Source organism: Sorex araneus, chromosome 5 (assembly GCF_027595985.1).
Source record: "Sorex araneus isolate mSorAra2 chromosome 5, mSorAra2.pri, whole genome shotgun sequence".
NCBI lineage: Eukaryota > Metazoa > Chordata > Mammalia > Eulipotyphla > Soricidae > Sorex > Sorex araneus.
In genome coordinates this window covers 59,867,896-59,886,897 of record NC_073306.1, presented here as the reverse complement: position 1 = coordinate 59,886,897, position 19,002 = coordinate 59,867,896, and the positions used below count along the sequence as shown (strand labels likewise).

At 36.6% G+C, this 19,002-nt stretch overlaps 1 protein-coding gene across 2 annotated transcripts; it reads left to right on the top strand.

The window, feature by feature from the left end:
• The first annotated feature begins 669 nt into the window (after positions 1–669).
• Positions 670–18,693, top strand: ZRANB2 (zinc finger RANBP2-type containing 2). Of its 2 annotated transcripts, none has more exons than XR_008630251.1 (11): positions 670–1,089; positions 4,039–4,091; positions 4,186–4,294; positions 5,273–5,355; positions 9,787–9,863; positions 10,588–10,722; positions 11,628–11,797; positions 13,204–13,290; positions 15,250–15,408; positions 16,306–16,376; positions 16,851–18,693. XR_008630251.1 is itself a non-coding variant. In XM_004603350.2 (11 exons), exons 1-10 carry the CDS (start codon positions 1,034–1,036, stop codon positions 16,333–16,335), a joined length of 963 nt encoding a protein of 320 aa, XP_004603407.1. In that variant the 5' UTR covers positions 673–1,033; the 3' UTR covers positions 16,336–16,376; positions 16,851–18,693. The 2 variants fall into 2 exon arrangements, 1 of the variants encoding a protein (XP_004603407.1); XM_004603350.2 differs by having other exon boundaries at positions 673–1,089; positions 16,302–16,376.
• The last annotated feature ends 309 nt before the right edge of the window (positions 18,694–19,002 follow it).

The following is a 19,002-nucleotide window of genomic DNA, read 5'->3' as shown; positions in this document are numbered from 1 at the left end:
TTATTACCCCTTATGGTAGTAGTAAATCCAAGCATATACAAATACAATGATCTAGTGAAAATTTATAATTATTGTTTGGAAAAAAATACTGATGATTAATAGTCTTATAAAAATCAACAATCTATAAAATTAAACATATATATATGCACACATACTAAAAATTCAAAAAATAATAGACCCAAAGTACGAGTGTTCCTTCTAGAGGTAAACAGAGGATGGAATTATAAAAAGCTAGGGTAATTTTTAGGATTCCCAAGCTACGTAATTTGGCACTTAGTTCTAAAATTATTGGTCCTTCCATGGGAGACATCGCGAATTTACATAAATTTATTAAAAAACTTAAAGCACGTTTCTAACCTACATCCCATGTATATAAAACAAGAACAGGATTTCTAATCTATCACAAATATAGTTTCGCTAATAATTTAAAAACCCATACTCCTTCCCTCCACACTGAACCTACAAGAGAGGACAGGAGTAGCTGCAGTGCCATTGGGTGCAACTTTCTGTTTGTCCACTGAAAGAACTGACTTGGGGTCAGAGACTGAGTAATTTATTTTTTCCAAAAGGGAACCGCAGATCGAGCACATTTGGGAGACTTTGCTCTACAGCGAGCACTGCGTACAGATCGAACTTTGAAAGTTCATAGTCATTTCCGCCTCGGCCTCCCTAGCTCCGCCCACAGGAGCGGAAGTACTTTTCTTTTGGGTCCTCCCGCCTATAGGGGGCTCTCCGGGGCTTCTAGTGCCACGGCGGCCTCCCGTCTGGGCTGTCCCGGTAGCGCCTAGGAGTTGGGCTCCAAAAAACAATAGCATTATAACTCTTTCGGCTTGGAAAAATAAAACATCCAGGAGCATCTTCCCCGGAACAACAGAGTTCGAGCTCACCCTCGGCTTGCGGCCCTCCCTCCCACACCCTGACGCGGAGGTAGTTGGAGTCAGGCAGCAGAGGGCAGCCCCAGGAGCCGAAGGCCCCCGGCCCGCTTCCTCCTGTGAAGACGTAGCTGCGGGTGGCTGTGGTGGCGGCGTCCAAGATGTCGACCAAGAATTTCCGAGTCAGTGACGGTGACTGGATTTGCCCTGACAAAAAGTGAGTTCGTGAAGGCTCCGGGAACTGGGATGGGCCGTGATGCAGCGGGGGCTTCCTCCGGGCCGTGTGCCCTTCGCCGTGTTCGCGATCTCGGGTGCCTTAAACCGGATCGAGGCGGCGGACAGCGGAGTGCTGGGCGGGAAGGAGGCTGCGGGTGACCCGCCTGCGTTCGGAGCCCCGGGGCCTTTGTTTTGAGTATCTCCCCGCTCGTCGTTTCCTCCCACCTCCCCGCCGCCGTGGGCGGGCGTGTTGGCCTTCCCGTGGCCCCCGGCCTCCGCCCCGCCGCCTCTTCAGGTTTCCGAGATAAGGAAGCCGCGGCCGGCTCGGTGTTGGGTCTCGCTCACGTGACTTTCCCCGCAACTTTCCCGTGCGTCCCCGAACGTGTTGCTCTCGCCGGTATTTATCCGTTGGCATCTCTCGGGCCCCTGGCATCGTGTGTGTGTTGGCATCTCTCAGTCCCCTGATATCGTGTGTGTTGGCATCTCTCGGCCCCCTGATAACGTGTGTGTGTGTTGGCATTTCTAGGCCCCCTGATTATCGTGTGTGTGTGTGTGTGTGTGTATGTGTGTTGGCATTTCTCGTCCCCCTGATATCTTGAGTGTATGTGTGGGGTGAGGTGTGTGTGTGTGTGTGTGTGTGTGTGTGTGTGTGTGTTGGCATTTCTCGTCCCCCTGATATCTTGAGTGTATGTGTGGGGTGAGGTGTGTGTGTGTGTGTGTGTGTTGGCATCTCTCGGCCCCTTGATATCGTGTGTGTGTGTGTGTGTGTGTGTGTGTGTGTGTGTGTGTGTGTGTGTTGCGGTCGAACTTTTCTTCCCTACTGCCTGACCCTCCCCAGCCCCCACCCCGCGCCGCGCTCAGCGCTTTTCCCAGTCCGACCTTTTCCCAGTCCTCATCGTTCGCTCCTCCCCGAAAATAGAAAAAAACTTAGTTCCTGTGGAACCGAGTCGTTCCCGGGGCCCGCACTTGTCGCCCACGCAAGCCCCGGAGCCGCCTGCAGCGGCAAAGCACGTGTTGCAGCGGCTGCTTTTCTGAGACTGTCGTGGAAACCACTGTGCCGTCCTGAGGGGCTCGGTTTTTCTGTAGAAGGACGTGTCGGGTAGGAGGAGCTGTTTGGAAAGAAGTGTAAATAACTGCAGAGTAAAGGGTTCTTTGGGCTTTTTTTTTTAAATTTTTTCTTAAGGGGAGAGGTATGCACAGCTAAAATGCCACTCCACGCGGAGCTCACCTGGCGATTTGGCTGGTCCTGGGCGGGTTAGTGGGGGGGCAGCCCTTTTGGGTTTTACTTCCAGTCTTGTGACGACCTACTTGGAAGCAGGTAATTGGCTCCCTTACAGCGAGTGCAGGAAATGGCACACTGCGTGAGAAGCCGTGAAATGCAGCAAATACTGTCATCCACGCCTAGCTGTGGCTCGCCTTAGTCATTAGGAAATTCAATGAGCTAGTGCCATGGAAGATTTTCAGTCCATGGTTCTCCGGCGTGGTACGCCGTGGGATGAAATCATCGTTTTTCATGACAGCTCTCGATCACACGAAGATGTAGAGAGTCCCTGTAGGGTCTCAGGTCTCAGGTATTGAATATAACGGGAGTCAGCTGGGATTGGTTTTGGCTCCTGGTGCTACCAATAGATTGAGAACGTTCAAATGGTAGCGAACACCCCGGCCCTCTCATGACGGGGGTTTCGTTAGAATATCGTGCTTTTGACAGTGTATATGGAATGACATCATACCCAAATGTTTTTTGCAGTCCATGCTGCAAAAAATAAGTGCATTCCAGTTCAGGTGCAGCCAAATGAATGGATTACTTTTAGACTGTGTAAGTCCAGAAGCGTTTTCAGAATGTTTTTTGACTGCTTATTGGGTCTTAAGGGATAGTTTTTGGAGGGAAAAAACCCCTAAGGATTAGTTTGGTTGCTTTATTATTTCACTTTTAACACCAAAAATTGTAGCAAGCTTTTACAATGTAAGCTTCACTTGGCTTTCAGAACAGTTAATGTTCGTTTACCAATGTGCAATACATTTAACTTAGACCATCTTCTCCCTTACCTTTTTGTTTCTGGTTGCTAATACAAATATAAAGTATGGGCCAGAAAGTTCAGGGATTGGGGCTCTGTCCTTGATAAGGCCCAGTCTCCCTCCATAACACAAGAATACCATTATACCTTGTGCCACTGAGGTTATTGGCTTTGTCTTTTTTGAAAAACTAGGTCACAGGTTAGATAAATACCCAGGAAAACCGTTTCTTTATAAAAACATAAAAACTGATTCCAAATATAGTCATTACAATTTATCATTTTTCTTAAATATACCTCATGAAAAGCATTGAATCATGAGGCCCTCTGATATATCCATTTCCCCTTCTTAGGATTTTGTATTTCTAAGACTCACAATTTTGTGTGTATAATATTTTCTATGTTGGGAGTTTACTTTGTGGGAAGGCGGAGTACCACACTCATTTGTTCTCAGGGATCACTCCAGTATGGAGTAATGTAAGGCAAGTAGGGTGGGCCATACCTAGTAGTGTTCTGCTACATGCAAGGCAAGCACCTTATCCCCTAAACTATCTCTCCAGCCCAGGAAGTTAACTTTTCAAATGTTTTTAAATTGCTTGGTGTCACATCTGTAAGTGTTGAAGTAGGGTCAAGTTTTATCATCCAAGGGAATTTTGCAATAAATAATGGTGTATGCTAATTAGGGGATTCTGGCACATAGATCCTAAATTAGCTATCAAGATCACATATCTAAGAAGAGAGAGATTGGACTCATATCTTGGACTTGTGACTTGAGATCTTACATTTTTCCACCTAAACTATGAGCTTTCTTTTAACATTGCTAAGGTGTCATTGAAAGTTCTGGATTCAGATATATAGTATGTCCTTTTTTTTTAATGAAGTGATACTTTTAAGTTAATATTTAAAAGATAGCTATAAATGTTTTGTTTTATTTTCAGATGTGGAAATGTGAACTTCGCCAGAAGAACCAGCTGTAATAGATGTGGTCGGGGTAAGCATCTAAGGAAGTTTCTATCAAGGTGTTATATATGAGTCATTTTTTCCCCATTTGTCCAGATGATGCTGTATTACCTTTCTGTTTTCAGAAAAAACAACTGAAGCTAAGATGATGAAAGCTGGGGGCACTGAAATAGGAAAGACACTTGCAGAAAAGAGCCGAGGCCTATTTAGTGCTAATGACTGGCAGTGTAAAACGTACGTATTTCAAATTATCATCTACTTTTCCATGGTAAAATAGCTAACAACTATTTGCATGTATTACTAGTTTTTATCAGTAACATGACAAACTCAGGTACTAAGTTGTAAATCCTTCACAAGCTCTTAAAATTCTGTATCATGGTAATAATTTTTACTTTGATGCGGTGTGTAAGCCAAGTTTAATATGAACTAACATCCAAAAAAGAAGGTTTATTAAAAGCACTAAAGCATTTTCTCATACTAATAAAAATTCACATTAAATTTTATCCTCTATCATTGTGTGAAATACACCATAAAAGTCATTTTGCCTGTGTGCAAATTTCATAATTATAGGTTATATGTCATAAGAATTATTAAGGTAGTTCTTAATTTTGGTTTCAAGTTATGTATTGACTTTTCCAACTTCCTAGGTTCTGTTAGGCAGGTAAATCAAATATACTTGAAAGTGGACTAAGTCCCTGAGTTTAATTTCTGATACCACTGATGATAAATTTATTATGAAATTTCCCTGCAATAAAGTAAGTCACTGAGTTTGATGTGTTATATGATTCAGTATTTGAAATAGTTCCTCAAAAACATTTTTTAAGCATTATTTTCTGGAGGCTATGAATTTAATCTTTGAAGTGAATTGACACAAATTATAGGAACCTTTAAAATGTAAAGTTCTTTTATGTGAAGTGCAGCCTTAAAAGTGAAGCCTTAAGCTCAATTTAAAGTAATAATTTTCCACTTATGTCATCTGACTCTGTAGATATCATGTTACTTATTTCTCATACTGTATAAACCTCTTTTTTTTCTGCTTAAATAGTTGTTTGTTGGAGAATAAATTTTCTCAGACTACACATTTTCTTTGTAGTATCCTTAGTGAACATTTGCCTAGTTTTTAATTTTAAATTCTAGAATATCTGAAAATGCTTAGTTTTTTCTAGTTTATTATTATTAGTTCGATATTTTTCACTTCTATCACTTCTAAAGTTGCAGTAATGTGAATTGGGCCAGAAGATCAGAGTGTAACATGTGTAATACTCCAAAGTATGCTAAGTTAGAGGAAAGAACAGGTAAGAGACAAATTGCCTTCTATTTTTAAAATAACTGAAAATGTAATTCATAATGTATCACTAACTTCATGAGAAAAAATAATTTAAGCATTCTCTTTTATTCTGCGCTTGTTTTGTTTTTGGTGGTGGGGAGCAGAGGTATAACAGGCAGTGCTCAGCAGCTACTCCAGCTCTGTTGAGGAGTCACTCCTGATGGTAATGATCAGGATTATGTGATGCTGGGGGTTGAACTGAACTCCCACATGTAACATTTGCTTTGCATATGCTTAGCCTTTTCAGCTATCTCTCCAGTCCTATTTTACCACTTGTTTAGGTTTGGGAGAAGGGGTCACATTTGACAAACAAGCATTTTAGCCTCTATTCTCTGTCCAGGCCCTGCCATAGTTTTAGAACCTTATTTTTCTCCAGCATACACAAAAATGTCATCTCCTGGTTTTATAATTTTATGATTTACAGAGCACAACAAAAGGGACCTTTAGATAAAAATATTTACGTAATATAAGTTTTCCCATTATCAGCAACTAACATAACCATAGTATTCATGCTCCAAATCTGATTTTATCATTCAGTTTATACATCCTATAATTTAAGGTTTTTTTTTTTTTTCCAAACTATCAGACCTTGATTTGGTAACCTTTCTATTTCCTGTTTCTGTGACAAACTATCCTCTGTCTGGTTTCTAGGAACAAAAGACACATTATAAAATCTTTGGGACTTTCTACATTTCAGCAGAAATTCTTGATTTTTTTCCCTGTTTGTTTTTTAATTTACATTTTTACATGTAGAAATGAATGTAAAGTCCAGATATTTTTCCTTTCTCGGTCTTCAGATCTTACCCCACTCCTTCATTTTTCAGAGAGCAATTTTGCCTTTTTACTGATTGGGTAGATCCATCCAATAACAAGTTTCTTCTCTCTGACCCCCCCCACGCCCACCACCACCACCAGCAGCAGCAGCTTTCCTTAATACTTTCAGACATTTCTGGTGATTGATTGTTGATCAATTGATCTGTTGCGTTTTCTTTTGTTTGTTTCGTCCTTTTCTGTTTACTATCTGGCTACAGAATGTTGAAGTTTCTCAAGGCCTAGTGCTTAAGCTCTTCTTTTCTGTTTTCTAGGCTTCCCAAGAACTGATTAGGAGAGTGGATACCCCTTTTGCCCCTTTTAGTGATTCCTGTTGTTCAGTGCAAGGGCCCAGGAATGTTTGTGGCTTGTGCTCTACAGTTCTGGGGATTGCCCTGTCTACGCATTTTTATCCTTAACTCTAATCTTCATTAGCCATTGGCACAGTATGCGAGCCATATTTGTGTCTAAAGCTCAGATTTCTTGAATCCAAATAGTCAAACCCCTTTAGCCCTAATAATTAGGTGCCTTCTCAGTATCACCAGTGTCAAACTCATAGTCAAACTGAAACATGATTTTCTTTGATTTTTCTAAGATCTCTCCAACCATGTGCTTGTTATAGAAGACGGACACATTGATGTCTTTTTTAGTAACTCACTCATTTCTGTACCCCTTCAAATAAGTCTTTTCCTCTACTGAAACATGTATTTGTTTTTTAATCTGGGGCCACACCTGGTGATGCTCAGGGGTTATTTCTTTCTTTTTCATTCAGGAGTTAGACTTGGCAGTGCTCAAATTGGGTGTATGCAAGGCATACGCCCTACCCTCTGTACTATTGCTCTGACCCCTGTATTTTTTTAGATTTCAGTTTGGGGGCATGTTTGGTGCTCAGGACTTAGTACTGACTCTGTGCTCAAGGATTACTTCTTGCAGTGCTCATAGGAACACATGCAGTGCCAGAGATTGAACCCTTGTCGGTCATGTGCAAGGCTGCTGGCCTACCTACTGAAATGTTTCAGGTCCAAGAGAATGAAATTTTATGAAAGAAACGCAGATCCTGCCCTGATTCCTCTAACCCACCTGTGGCTACTGTTTATTGCAAATGATGCTTTTCCCTCTCCCCCCACCCCCACGGTAACTTCTGGGTTCCTCTTCTGACTGTCCTAGAGAACCATCTGCAGTGCCATAGATTTGTACTGGTGTCAGTTGAATGCAAAGAAAGTGCATTAACCCCTGTAATGTCTCTTTAGCCCCAAATTTAATCTTACATGTAAGGGAAGTGTTCATGAAATAAGTTGCTGGAAGGTTCACATAGCATGTTTTAATGGTCTTATTATAACAGATTGTTTTTCTGTGGGCAATATGTGGGCATGTAAACACAGCCTTGTATTTACTGTTACATGAATTTTAAAAATTTTGCTTATATACATCAAAAACTGTGATAGGACTCATTTTCTAAATCTTGTCTATAATTCTTCAAATTTCTATTTGCTGTAACATTTTCAACTGGGGATTATTAATGTGACAAAGTACTATTAGTAAGCCTTTTGGGAATCTGAGGGTGTGACTCAGGGTAGAAGGCTTGCCTTGCATGCTGGAGTTGAGGGTTTTCCTTGGCATAGAGCCAGAAGAGTAGTGTTCTCTCCCAGCCCCCAACTATTGCTAGGTGTGGCCCCAAAACAAAATGTAAATAAATACAGCCATTCTTTGCCTTTTCTTGGTATGTAGCTGGAACAACATTCTGTTAGTTTGTGTGTACAAGATATGTTAAGACTATTTCTGTAGTAGAAATGACCACTGTGGCAATTTTCCACAATAAAGCAAATTGGGTTGGCACCTTTGGCCTCTGTCCAGCAGTCAGTCGTGAGGAATGAGACAGATGGATGCTGTGGATATCCTGGTTGCAAGCTTGCCTTGATGTCCCTGAACAAGGGATAACCTGGTCATTTAATGAACAAAATGTTTTCTCCTCCATCCTGGCTCCATAGCTCCAGACATGTGAGCTGTGGAAAGTATATTGTCTCAGGAATGTGATAGGAGGAGCAAAGAGATGACACTCAAGTTTCATAAAAACTAAAACAGATATTAGTTTTAGTTTAAAATAAAACAGATGTTAGTGTTATATTTCATCAGTATTTATTTCACTCTTATAAAGATTTTACATAGTCTTTTGAATTTAGTTTCTTCTGTGGGTGACTTAAAATGTCAGCAATCATTTTTTAGCCTTTGATGGGCAGAATTATGGTAAAAAAATATAAAAATTAATGCTTTTAGAATTATAAATTTATTTACCATCATTGCTCTTCTGTGAAATCGTTACACTCTAGGAATCTTAATGTATTTGTACTTGCTTCATGTATTTGTACCTCTTCGGAATATATAGGGCAGTGCAATTATTATAACTTTTGATTATATAGTTATTTCTAATGGGCTGGAGCGATAGCACAGCGGTTGGGCGTTCGCCTTTAACGCTGCTTACCCGAGTTCGATTCCTCTGCCCCTCTCGGAGAGCCCAGCAAGCTACCGAGAGTATCGAGCCCACTTGGCAGAGCCTGACAAGCCACCTGTGCATATTGGATATGCCAAAAACAGTAACAATAAGTCTCAATGAGAGACGTTACTGGTGCCCACTCAAACAAATCAATGAGCAGTGGGATGACAGTGACTTGTTTTTAGTAAGTATAGGTTGTTTGCCTTGCACGTGGCTGACCCGGGTTTGATTCCTCTGTCCCTCTCCAAGAGCCCGGCAAGCTACTGAGAGTATCTCTCCCACACAGTAGAGCCTGGCAAGCTACCCGTGTCGTATTCGATATGCCAAAAACAGTAACAACAAGTCTCACAGTGGAGACGTTACTGGTACCCGCTCAAGCAAATCAATGAACAATGGGAGTACAGTGCTACTTATTTTTAATAAAAGATTCAGTATCACAGCCTTCAAACTCTTTAGTCCTTTTAAACTCATTTCAAAAATCTGTTAGTTTTAATTGTAGTTCTCTATTGTGTGACATCAGAAGTTTGCTACTTCCGAGAGCCTGATAAGTATTAGCTCTGTATTTAAAACAGTTAGATTAAAACTAATACAGATATCCTTCACCGTGTCATTTTACTTGCCCATATAATTAGGACTTTTCAAAATTTTTAGCTGCATTTTAGCCTCTCACCATTTAATCAGAATGTTCAAAATGCATACTACTGGGTTAATATTGTGGTTTAGTTTTTTGGCTTTTTTAAAAACCAGTCCTTTCCCAGAGAGTAATAGTTATAGTGGAAGGGTACTTTAAAACTTACTTATTGCAGAGGTTTGAATAGAAGTCTTCTTTCTACTACTAACTATAATTCCATGAATTGCCTAAGTCATAGGATATTCTGAAACTGATCAGAGGTAGCTGTAGGAATTTTCCAGTTGACTCTGTAACTGAGGCTGGTTTCTGTAGTTATTTTTTGTTAAAGATGTTTGTGTTTAAAGACTTGTACTGTATGAGATGGGTACTCTTTGAGTTGGGTATGCACTGTCATTGATAAGTGACAGTGGTTTGTGCAAGTTTTGTCATTTTAATCCTTAGTATGACACTTTATCTCTTTATTTTAGGATACGGTGGTGGTTTTAATGAAAGAGAAAATGTTGAATATATAGAAAGAGAGGAATCTGATGGTGAATACGATGAGGTAAGCTTACTATAGTGTGCCTGGTTGCTAAATTTGACACACGTTTGAAGATACTAAGTGCAGAGGGAAAATTGTTAATGTCTTGTTTTTAAAGGTAACTTAGGTATTACAGCATCTTTCATTTTGTAGTAAGTTATCATTGACCTAAGCATAATTGGTAATGGACTTAAAAATCTATTATTATATAATTATATAACTATATTATCACTGTCGCTGCCTACCCGAGTTCGATTCCTCCGCCCCTCTCGGAGAGCCCAGCAAGCTACATAGAGTATCGAGCCCACTCGGCAGAGCCTGGCAAGCTACCCGTGCGTATTGTATATGCCAAAAACAGTAACAATACGTCTCTCAATGAGAGACGTTACTGGTGCCCAGTCGAACTGTCATCCTGTTGCTCATCGATTTGTTCAAGCGGGCACCAGTAACATCTCTCATTGAGAGACGTATTGTTACTGTTTTTGGCATATCCAGTACGCCACAGGTAGCTTGCCAGGCTCTGCCGTGCGGGCAGTATACTCTCGGTACCTTGCCGGGCTCTCGAGAGGGGCGGAGGAATCGAACAGGGGTTGGCCGCGTGAAAGGCGAACGCACTACCGCTGTGCTATCGCTCCAGCCCATAACTATATTATATGTTGACTTAAATATATAAAAGAAATTTCCTGGGGAGAAGTATCACTACCATTTTCTGCTGACAGAATGTAATGAAATGAAACTTAACTTCTAGTTTGGACGGAAGAAGAAAAAATACAGAGGGAAAGCAGTTGGTCCTGCATCTATTTTAAAGGAGGTTGAAGATAAAGAATCTGAGGGAGAGGAAGAGGATGAGGATGAAGATCTTTCTAAATATAAATTAGATGAGGTAAACAATTTTCTATCATATTTACTGTGACACATGAATGTTCTTAATGTATTTTCACTATTGGTAAAAAGTACATTCTTTTAGGTGATTTTTTTTTTTCCCAAAAATTCTGAGCTTCAACTCTCCCAAGCACTAATCTCTCTTATAACATGATGTAATAACAGATCCATAGATGAGCTATTTATGTGTCATGGAGTTGGAGGGGGGGCTGAGAACATTAACATATGTTTAGACTATGAAATGATAGGAAAGAATTGGCTTTTTACTGGTGAATTCGCCACCTTCAGATAGATAAAAGCAATTGTTTCCTAACTAAGAAATGTGTAAGTATAGTTGATTTGTTTTGGGACCAAGTTTGGTGGCACTTGGGGACTACTCCCAGCTTTGTGCTAAAGAATAACATTAAATCTGGTGATTCAGAAAAGCCAGGTTTTTAAATGGTACATTTCACTTTGTTTATAACATGCTCTCAAATGCAACTACAGTTAATGTGGGGGGGGGGAATAAGTTTCTAAAAGACATATGGGATCCTTTCCCTTTGTCTTTGCCTTAAGAATACTAATTCAGTATATTGAGCTATCCATTGCAGAGTTAGGGAGAACTACTGAAAAATTTAATTATCTGGTGGGAATTAGTATTAGTATTGTACTAATACTAAGAAAATGATTTGAGTAGAATTGCACATTCTTGATGACTTACCTGTGAATACTTTGTAAGAGGAAAAGAGAAAATATGTATTTCTTTGGAATATCTGAGAGCCATTAAGCTGTTAAGAAACTGAGAAAAGACTTAAGTACACAGATGGCAGAATTTTGAAAATGTTGATGGTGTTAACTATAGGAAGTTGTCTAGTATACAGAACTGTTAGTGTTAACATCTTAATGACTAAATGTAAATATTTTTAGGATGAGGATGAAGATGATGCAGACCTCTCAAAATATAATCTGGATGCCAGTGAAGAAGAAGATAGTAATAAAAAGAAATCTAATAGACGAAGTCGCTCAAAGTCTCGGTCTTCTCATTCACGGTCTTCATCACGCTCATCCTCCCCCTCAAGTTCAAGGTCTAGGTCCAGGTAAACGGGTACAGGTCAAGGGTAACACCAGTCAAAATGTCAGTATCTAACTTCCTTATTTATAAATTTTGTTTTGTTTTGTTTTGACTGAATACGTTTTCCTTTCTATATTAGAGATTTCATTCATTACCTTTTAAAAGATAATCCATCTTAATGACATGACAGTATATATATCAGAAATTCAAATTAGAAGCATCCTTAATTCATTTTAGCACCCTTTATAAAAGGTATTTTTATTAAAATAGACATTAAAATTCAGTCACATAGTGTTGTTTAATTATGTAAGTAACTTGCAGAATTTTTAATTGAATGATGTAAAGATATATTTATTGATGGTGATAAAAGTCTAAGACAGGAATTTTCCAGGAAATTATTTCTTATTAAAAAAAAATAAGTAATTTTCTCTGATGTAGATAGTTTGAATAAAGGAACGTTGAACCACACTCTATTTGGTTTATGTTCATAAGATGTCTGAGAATGAGAGCATTTTATTGAGCATGTTCTGTTATTAATGTTAAGTATTTCCTGTTTTTATAGTTAACAGTAGGAATAAGGTATTGACTGGGAAAAAAGGAGTTCCTATATTAACAGGTTTTGAAGAATTCATGGTTAAATGAAATCATGAGCAGTGAATTTTAATAGCATTTAGAAATACAAATTAGCTAATTATGTATTTAACAAATAGGTAATTATTATTATAAGGTGATGAATCCTTAAAAGAATAATATTAAAGATAGTTAACTGTAAAATGAAAATGTGATCATCTTTTTCTACAGTTTATTTTTAAGATTTATATTGAAAGTATGAATAAGTGAATTCTGTTTTTCTTTGTAACTTTTCAAACTCAATTGGACTCTATCTCCCTTTTATATTTTTCAGTAGGATAAGTATGTGAAACAGTGACAAATTTGTTAAGTATTGTTTACTTACTTTAGCTGTGCATAGGCAGTAAAGTACAGCAGCTAATCAAATTTAAATACCAGTGTTTATAGCTTTATACTTGCTGGAAAATAGATTATAAAATAGATTTTATAACAGAAATGGAGACATAGAAATGTTAAATAGAGCTTAGTTTTTTATGAATATCTAAAACCTGGGTAACTTTAAAATATTAACATAATTATTCAGTATTAAAAATTGATGCTGATGTTTATTTAAAATTTACCTTTGAATATTTTTTTAGTAATGGAACCAAATTCAAAAACTCATAGTTGATTATTTTTAGAAGGTATTTTTAGCATAAATACTAAATGAAAAAGTAAAGTTATCTTAAAAAAGACTGTTTTGAAAATTTATTTCAAAAGTTTTTTAATACAAAATAAACTCTAATGCCTTTCTTTCAGTGTTCATATCACAAAACTAAGTAAGTTGTCCTAGAAAAAAAAAATCCTTCCATATTGTTCCAGGTCCCGTTCAAGAAGTTCTTCCAGTTCGCAGTCAAGATCTCGTTCCAGTTCCAGAGAACGTTCGAGATCTCGTGGGTCGAAATCAAGGTGAATGAGGTAGCATCTCTCTGTAAAGCAGAGAGAAATACTTAAAGTCTGCAGAAAGTGTAGCTGCTTTTCCCCTCTTATTTTGCTTCTACTTGTCAATTTTATTTTAGCATTAGAAAACTAATGCTCTTACCATCAGCTTTTCTCACCATGAGATGTTTCCATTATCAGCAGTGTGCCAAGACATTCCCATGATTGAATTAAGGTGGCTATTTGTATTTCTAAGGTTTGTTATTTTTGTGCTGAAATGTGGTGAAGTAGAATGGTGAAACCAAGTTTCATCACCAATATTGAGGATGTAAAATTTGTAACAATAACAAAGTATATGTGAATAAAAGGTCTACTCCTGTTATAAAACTGAATCCAAAAGATTTTGTTGGATTAAGCGACAGTATAGCAGGTAGGGCATGCCTCACATACAATGGACCTGGGTTGGATTCCGGGTATCCCATCTGGTGCCTCAAGCACCACCAGGAGTAATTCCTGATGGCAGGGTCAGGAATAAACTCTGAGCATCACTGGGTATGGCCTCCCCTCTAACTCCCTCGAATGTTTTGCAGTGCAATTATCACAGAAAATATTTTTCCCATTTATATCAGGATGAGTTTCTGAAGGGTTTTATATGTATTTTCATCTTAAAGTACCATTCTTTGATATTATCTACAATATGTGTAGGATACTCATTGATTCCACAAATTAGAATTGTTTAGTATAGCTATGATGTGTTTTTGTGGTTTTAAAACGTTGCTGTCAACTTTAAGTTGCATTTAGGCAGGCCTGTAGGGGGAAACCATTTGTAATTTCTTACAAGTATAACAGTGGTTTCTTTTTTAAAAAAATTGTTTCCTTAAAGTCAAAATACACTGCCTTTTTAAGTTAATTTGTTGATCTGGCACAAGGCACCTTACATGAAGAAGAAAATGACAGGATTCTAATTGGATGAAACCAGTGTAGCTCTTCTGATAAAAATAAGTGGTATATTAGAGCCAACTCTCGACATTAGAGAATGGTTGCAGTTCAATAAACAAGAAAAAACTGATATGCACACTTTTAAGCCAATAAAAGTAGTGGTTAAGTGAGTTTGTGTTAATGTTTCAGTCTTTTTATTGAGTGCTTCTTAGGTGAAACTCTTTATATACCGGTTCCCTTTGGAGAGCACTGTTACTAAGGGTTACAGTACAGCCTTCATATTCACCCCTAACAATTTTTCATTGCTTATAACTTTCCAAAGAATTCTCCTTTTGGGCTTTCTAATTTTATTTTAAGCCCAAAGGTGAATTTTTTGGGAAGTTTGAGCTAAAATCCTTCAACCAAAATACGTAAATGAAGAAAATTTTAACATTTAAGAATTTGCACATTTCTGCCTTAAACATGTGAATGTCAACACTTTATACTTCATTAATAGTGGTCATTCATAAATAAATATTAACATAAGTCAAGTTTAAAATAATTCATTTTATTCTTTGATTCTTAGCAACTTAATAGTACTATTCTTTTTCATTTCTATCCCCTATCCTTGCTCATTTTATGACTTAATATATTGCATAATTCTCCAAAGAATTGTTAATTCTCCTCAGGAGATGGGCTATAAATACTCAGCCCTAATTGGAAGAATATATTGTCTATTCATAAAGTGCAAATGAAGTTACATGTTGGTTTTGCTGTTTTTGTGCACATTAAAATAAAAACCTTATACTAAAATTTTATTTTATTAGACTAGTTCCTACTTATTGGTGATGAACACTTAGATTTTTTTTTTAAAGACATGAAATTCATTGTACTTAAATAGAATTGTTTTTATGATTGAACCAGACGTCTTCTCTTGAGTATGCAGTAAGTATTCCTTATAAAATTTTCATAGTTATAAATCCTGTATGTTTTTGGAGCTGTTGTTAACTAAGTAACCTACCTCATTTCTTCTTTTAATGAAATGTTTGATTTGTTTCTTAATTAATGAAGATCCAGCTCCAGGTCGCACAGGGGCTCTTCTTCCCCACGAAAAAGATCTTATTCAAGTTCATCATCTTCTCCTGAGAGGAACAGAAAGAGAAGTCGTTCTAGATCTTCTTCATCTGGTGATCGCAAAAAAAGACGAACAAGATCACGGTCACCCGAAAGGTTTGGGTTTCTGTAGAAATAAGAATGGGTGTTGAGTAGATAAACTAAACTTCACAAAGAACTATGTTTTTAACGTTAAATGATACTTTTCAACTTTGAACTTCAAAGAACGAGTATATTTGTGCTTTGATCAGGTTATTTCAAAGTTATAGATTGAGCCAGTCTTCCACTATCTGATCACTTTTGTTTCCATTTTTATTTTTATAAACAGTCATGGCCAACTCTTGGTTATGTGTGTTTTAAGATCTTAATTCTAAATACATTGAATTGATTTAATGATTTTTATATTCATGTGTTGATTTTACAGTAAATATTAAAAGGCATAGTATTCAATGTGCATTTAATTTAAAAACTTTTTAGCAATTGGAAATCTGTCCTCTTTTAAATATGTGTATTCATTTTCACAGCAAATTATTTCATGCCTTTTATCTTATAGCTAAAAGATTTTTCATCTTGCAGTTTGAAATTTTTTTTAAGAGGCTTTTATTGACATTCTTAAAATTTGGAGAGTATGCATGTACTTTTATCCTTTTAAACAAAAGGCTACTTTATTACTAGGTTTTTTTTTTGTTCTCAGTGTAACTTCATGGTCATTTAAATGGCTTCCTCTGTAATCAGCAATTTTTTTCTCATCCTTTTTGTTTGTAAAAGTAAAAATTAAGTAAAATCTGATTATAACTGGGTTCACTGGTAGGATTACTCATGATTCCTACTTAGAATAATAAATTTTGCTCCTTCACATTTGAAATTTAAGTATTAAGTTTTCACAAACTAGTCTATTTCTGTACATCTGTTGCTTTCTTACGACTTTTGCAATTTTTTATCTTAGCCACATATAGTCCCCCCAGTTTGTTGTCATATAAACTTAATGAACATGTTCTCTATTCCATAAGCCAGGTGATTGGTGAAAACTCTAAACAACCCTGAGCCCAGGGCCCAACCCCTTGGAACACCACTACTTTACCCAGGTTGATATATTGAATTATTCATATTAGCTGCATGAATATAATTTTATATTATACAGTCACTTGGTGTGACTTTGACTTATAACATATAGTTATTTATAGATATATATTCTGATATACAGAGCCTTGCTATATTGATACTTTACATACAAATGTAACACACTATAATGTATCTCTGAGATTGACTTTAATCACACTTCCATTATCAAGTTTATACGCCTTTGTTGTGTATTACTTGTTTTATGCATTTTCACAAGACTTCAGTAAGTAATTGAGAGATGGCAATATCTTGAAATGGGAAGTTATTTAAAATTGTAATTTTATGTTAATACTTTTTGGGCTCACATTATGTGTATGCGGATCTATGATTTTTATTATCTTTTGTCAGCATAATGTGTATTCTCATAGTCTTGGGATGAATGCTGATACCTAACTTCAGTTTGCTAGATGATCTGCTTTCTCCGTTTTGTTTTATAGGCACCACAGGTCATCTGGATCATCCCATTCTGGTTCCCGTTCAAGTTTGAAAAAGAAATAATGTATTAAAATTTCCATCTTAAAAAAACAAAGCAAAACAAAACCAGTGCAATGCATGAAGCATATTTTTTAAGAAGTTGGTGTCTTACTTGGTCAGAAGTGCTAAATCTGCTAGTAGAGGTGCATGCCTTTCATTGCTTTTCAGAACAATAAAACTGTGGGTTTTTTGTGAAATTAAAAGTAAATAGTATTTTAAGCCATAATGTTCCAAAAAATAGATACTCTATTTATTATTTACAACCATTTGTTTCATTTAAAGTCATCTAAACCAAAACAATACTTTGGTTCTAGTTTGAACTCATAGTTCTATCTTTCCAAATATGAACTTTGGTAAGAAAGGATTACCTTGGTTTGCCTGCACTTTGGGCATGGAGACAAAAACTGTGGTAAAGTTGTTGGTAAAAATCTGTTATGTTAATCTGGGAAAAGGGTATTTGACATCTGTTTTCCTAATGGATGTCAAAAGTAATTCTTCCAAAAAATTTTTTAAACTAATTGTAACACAGTCAACTGGAAACTTTAAAATTCCCTATTCTTAAAGGGTGCCTTAGAATCATTGTCTCTCTCTTTTACACAGTTGTACTTTTTTACACCGCAACATTTAATATAGGAAAACTGTAAATTTCAGCCAGAGAAAGGTGTTATTTATTTCTTGGTTTCTGATTTATAATTTGAGTGAGAATGTCTGCCAAATTCATCTCTTCACTATTGCTGTGGTTGTCTTATATGAAATTTTTTTCCCAAAATACATTAATATGTAATTTTTGTGTGATAGCCTTTAAAAATCCAGTTATCACAATAGGGTAGACAAAACAAATTAATACTTACAGAAAAAATTGAAGAAAACACAAACATTTCTTTTTTTGGTGAGAGATCAAAAAAAAACATTGTGGATTTAAATAAGTATATTTGCCTTGATGTGTTTAAACACTGAATAAAAAATTCTTTAGGGTAACAAGTGCGGGTTTCTGCAAGAAACAGTAGGAAATAATACTATTCCTATTTACTTGAAATATCTTATGGCTTAAAATACTTTCAGAGTTTGTTTTATTTCTTAATTTGGTCACTCAAGCTCTTTGTCTATGGTTTAAAAACAAAAAGGTTTCTCTTAACAGTATCTTCAGTGAAATGCAAGGTAAGTATATTGAGGGAAATCAACAATTGTGTTTGGGGGCTGACTTTTTGTCATGGGACTCAGTACCTTTTTACCTTGTTTTTGATTTTGTTTTTCCAACATTAATGTCTACATCAATTAAAAATGAAAACATTTCTAAGTATTTAGTAGACCAACCAAAATTTGGGGGTTTTATTTTAAAATAAAGAATTTTTTTTCAATTGATCTAAAGATGAAAGCAAAATATCTTAAAGTAGAAATATTTTGATAGTATTTTTACAATGAACTTCCCCTTGTTTTTTTACGTCTTAATTTTCTTTGCTACATTTACTGTAGGTTGCACAAGAACTTTTACTCTCTTGTAATTGTGCCTCAGACTTCTTGAAAGTCCACCTTCTAAATTGCCCAGATGATCTAAATTTCACGTGTTACCATTGGTTTATTCTTGTGCTTTCTGTATTTAAAACTTTGGCTGTACTAAACAAATGCAACGTTATAAATTTAGCTAATAGTAGTTTACAGACAATTCAGGTGATTATGATTTCATTTGGTTTAAGCTGTACTAGTTCATTTCATAAGGAAATGATACTGTAGACAAATGTTAATAAAGCCTGTGAGTCAAGCATCAAGTGGTGTTTGTTAGAAATAAATTAGAATTTTAAACTCTGACTTAGTGTTTATTCTGAAACTCATTGCAGTCATGTTACTTTCAGTTGTATTTTTGACAATGAGACAGTGCCTCATTCACTGCCTACATCCTACTATACATTGCATGTAGTAAAACAGGTCTTTATAATGTAGTTTCTAAATTAAAACTATTAGAAAACTCAATAACTTACTTTCGCTACCAGATTTTCTTAAATTTTTATTGGGAATCCTTTCATCTGAACAATGAAAATTATCATATAACTCATACTATTCCAGTATTGTCCATTGTGAGGCTTGAGTTTGGTTCCTATAGCCATTCTCTTATTAGAA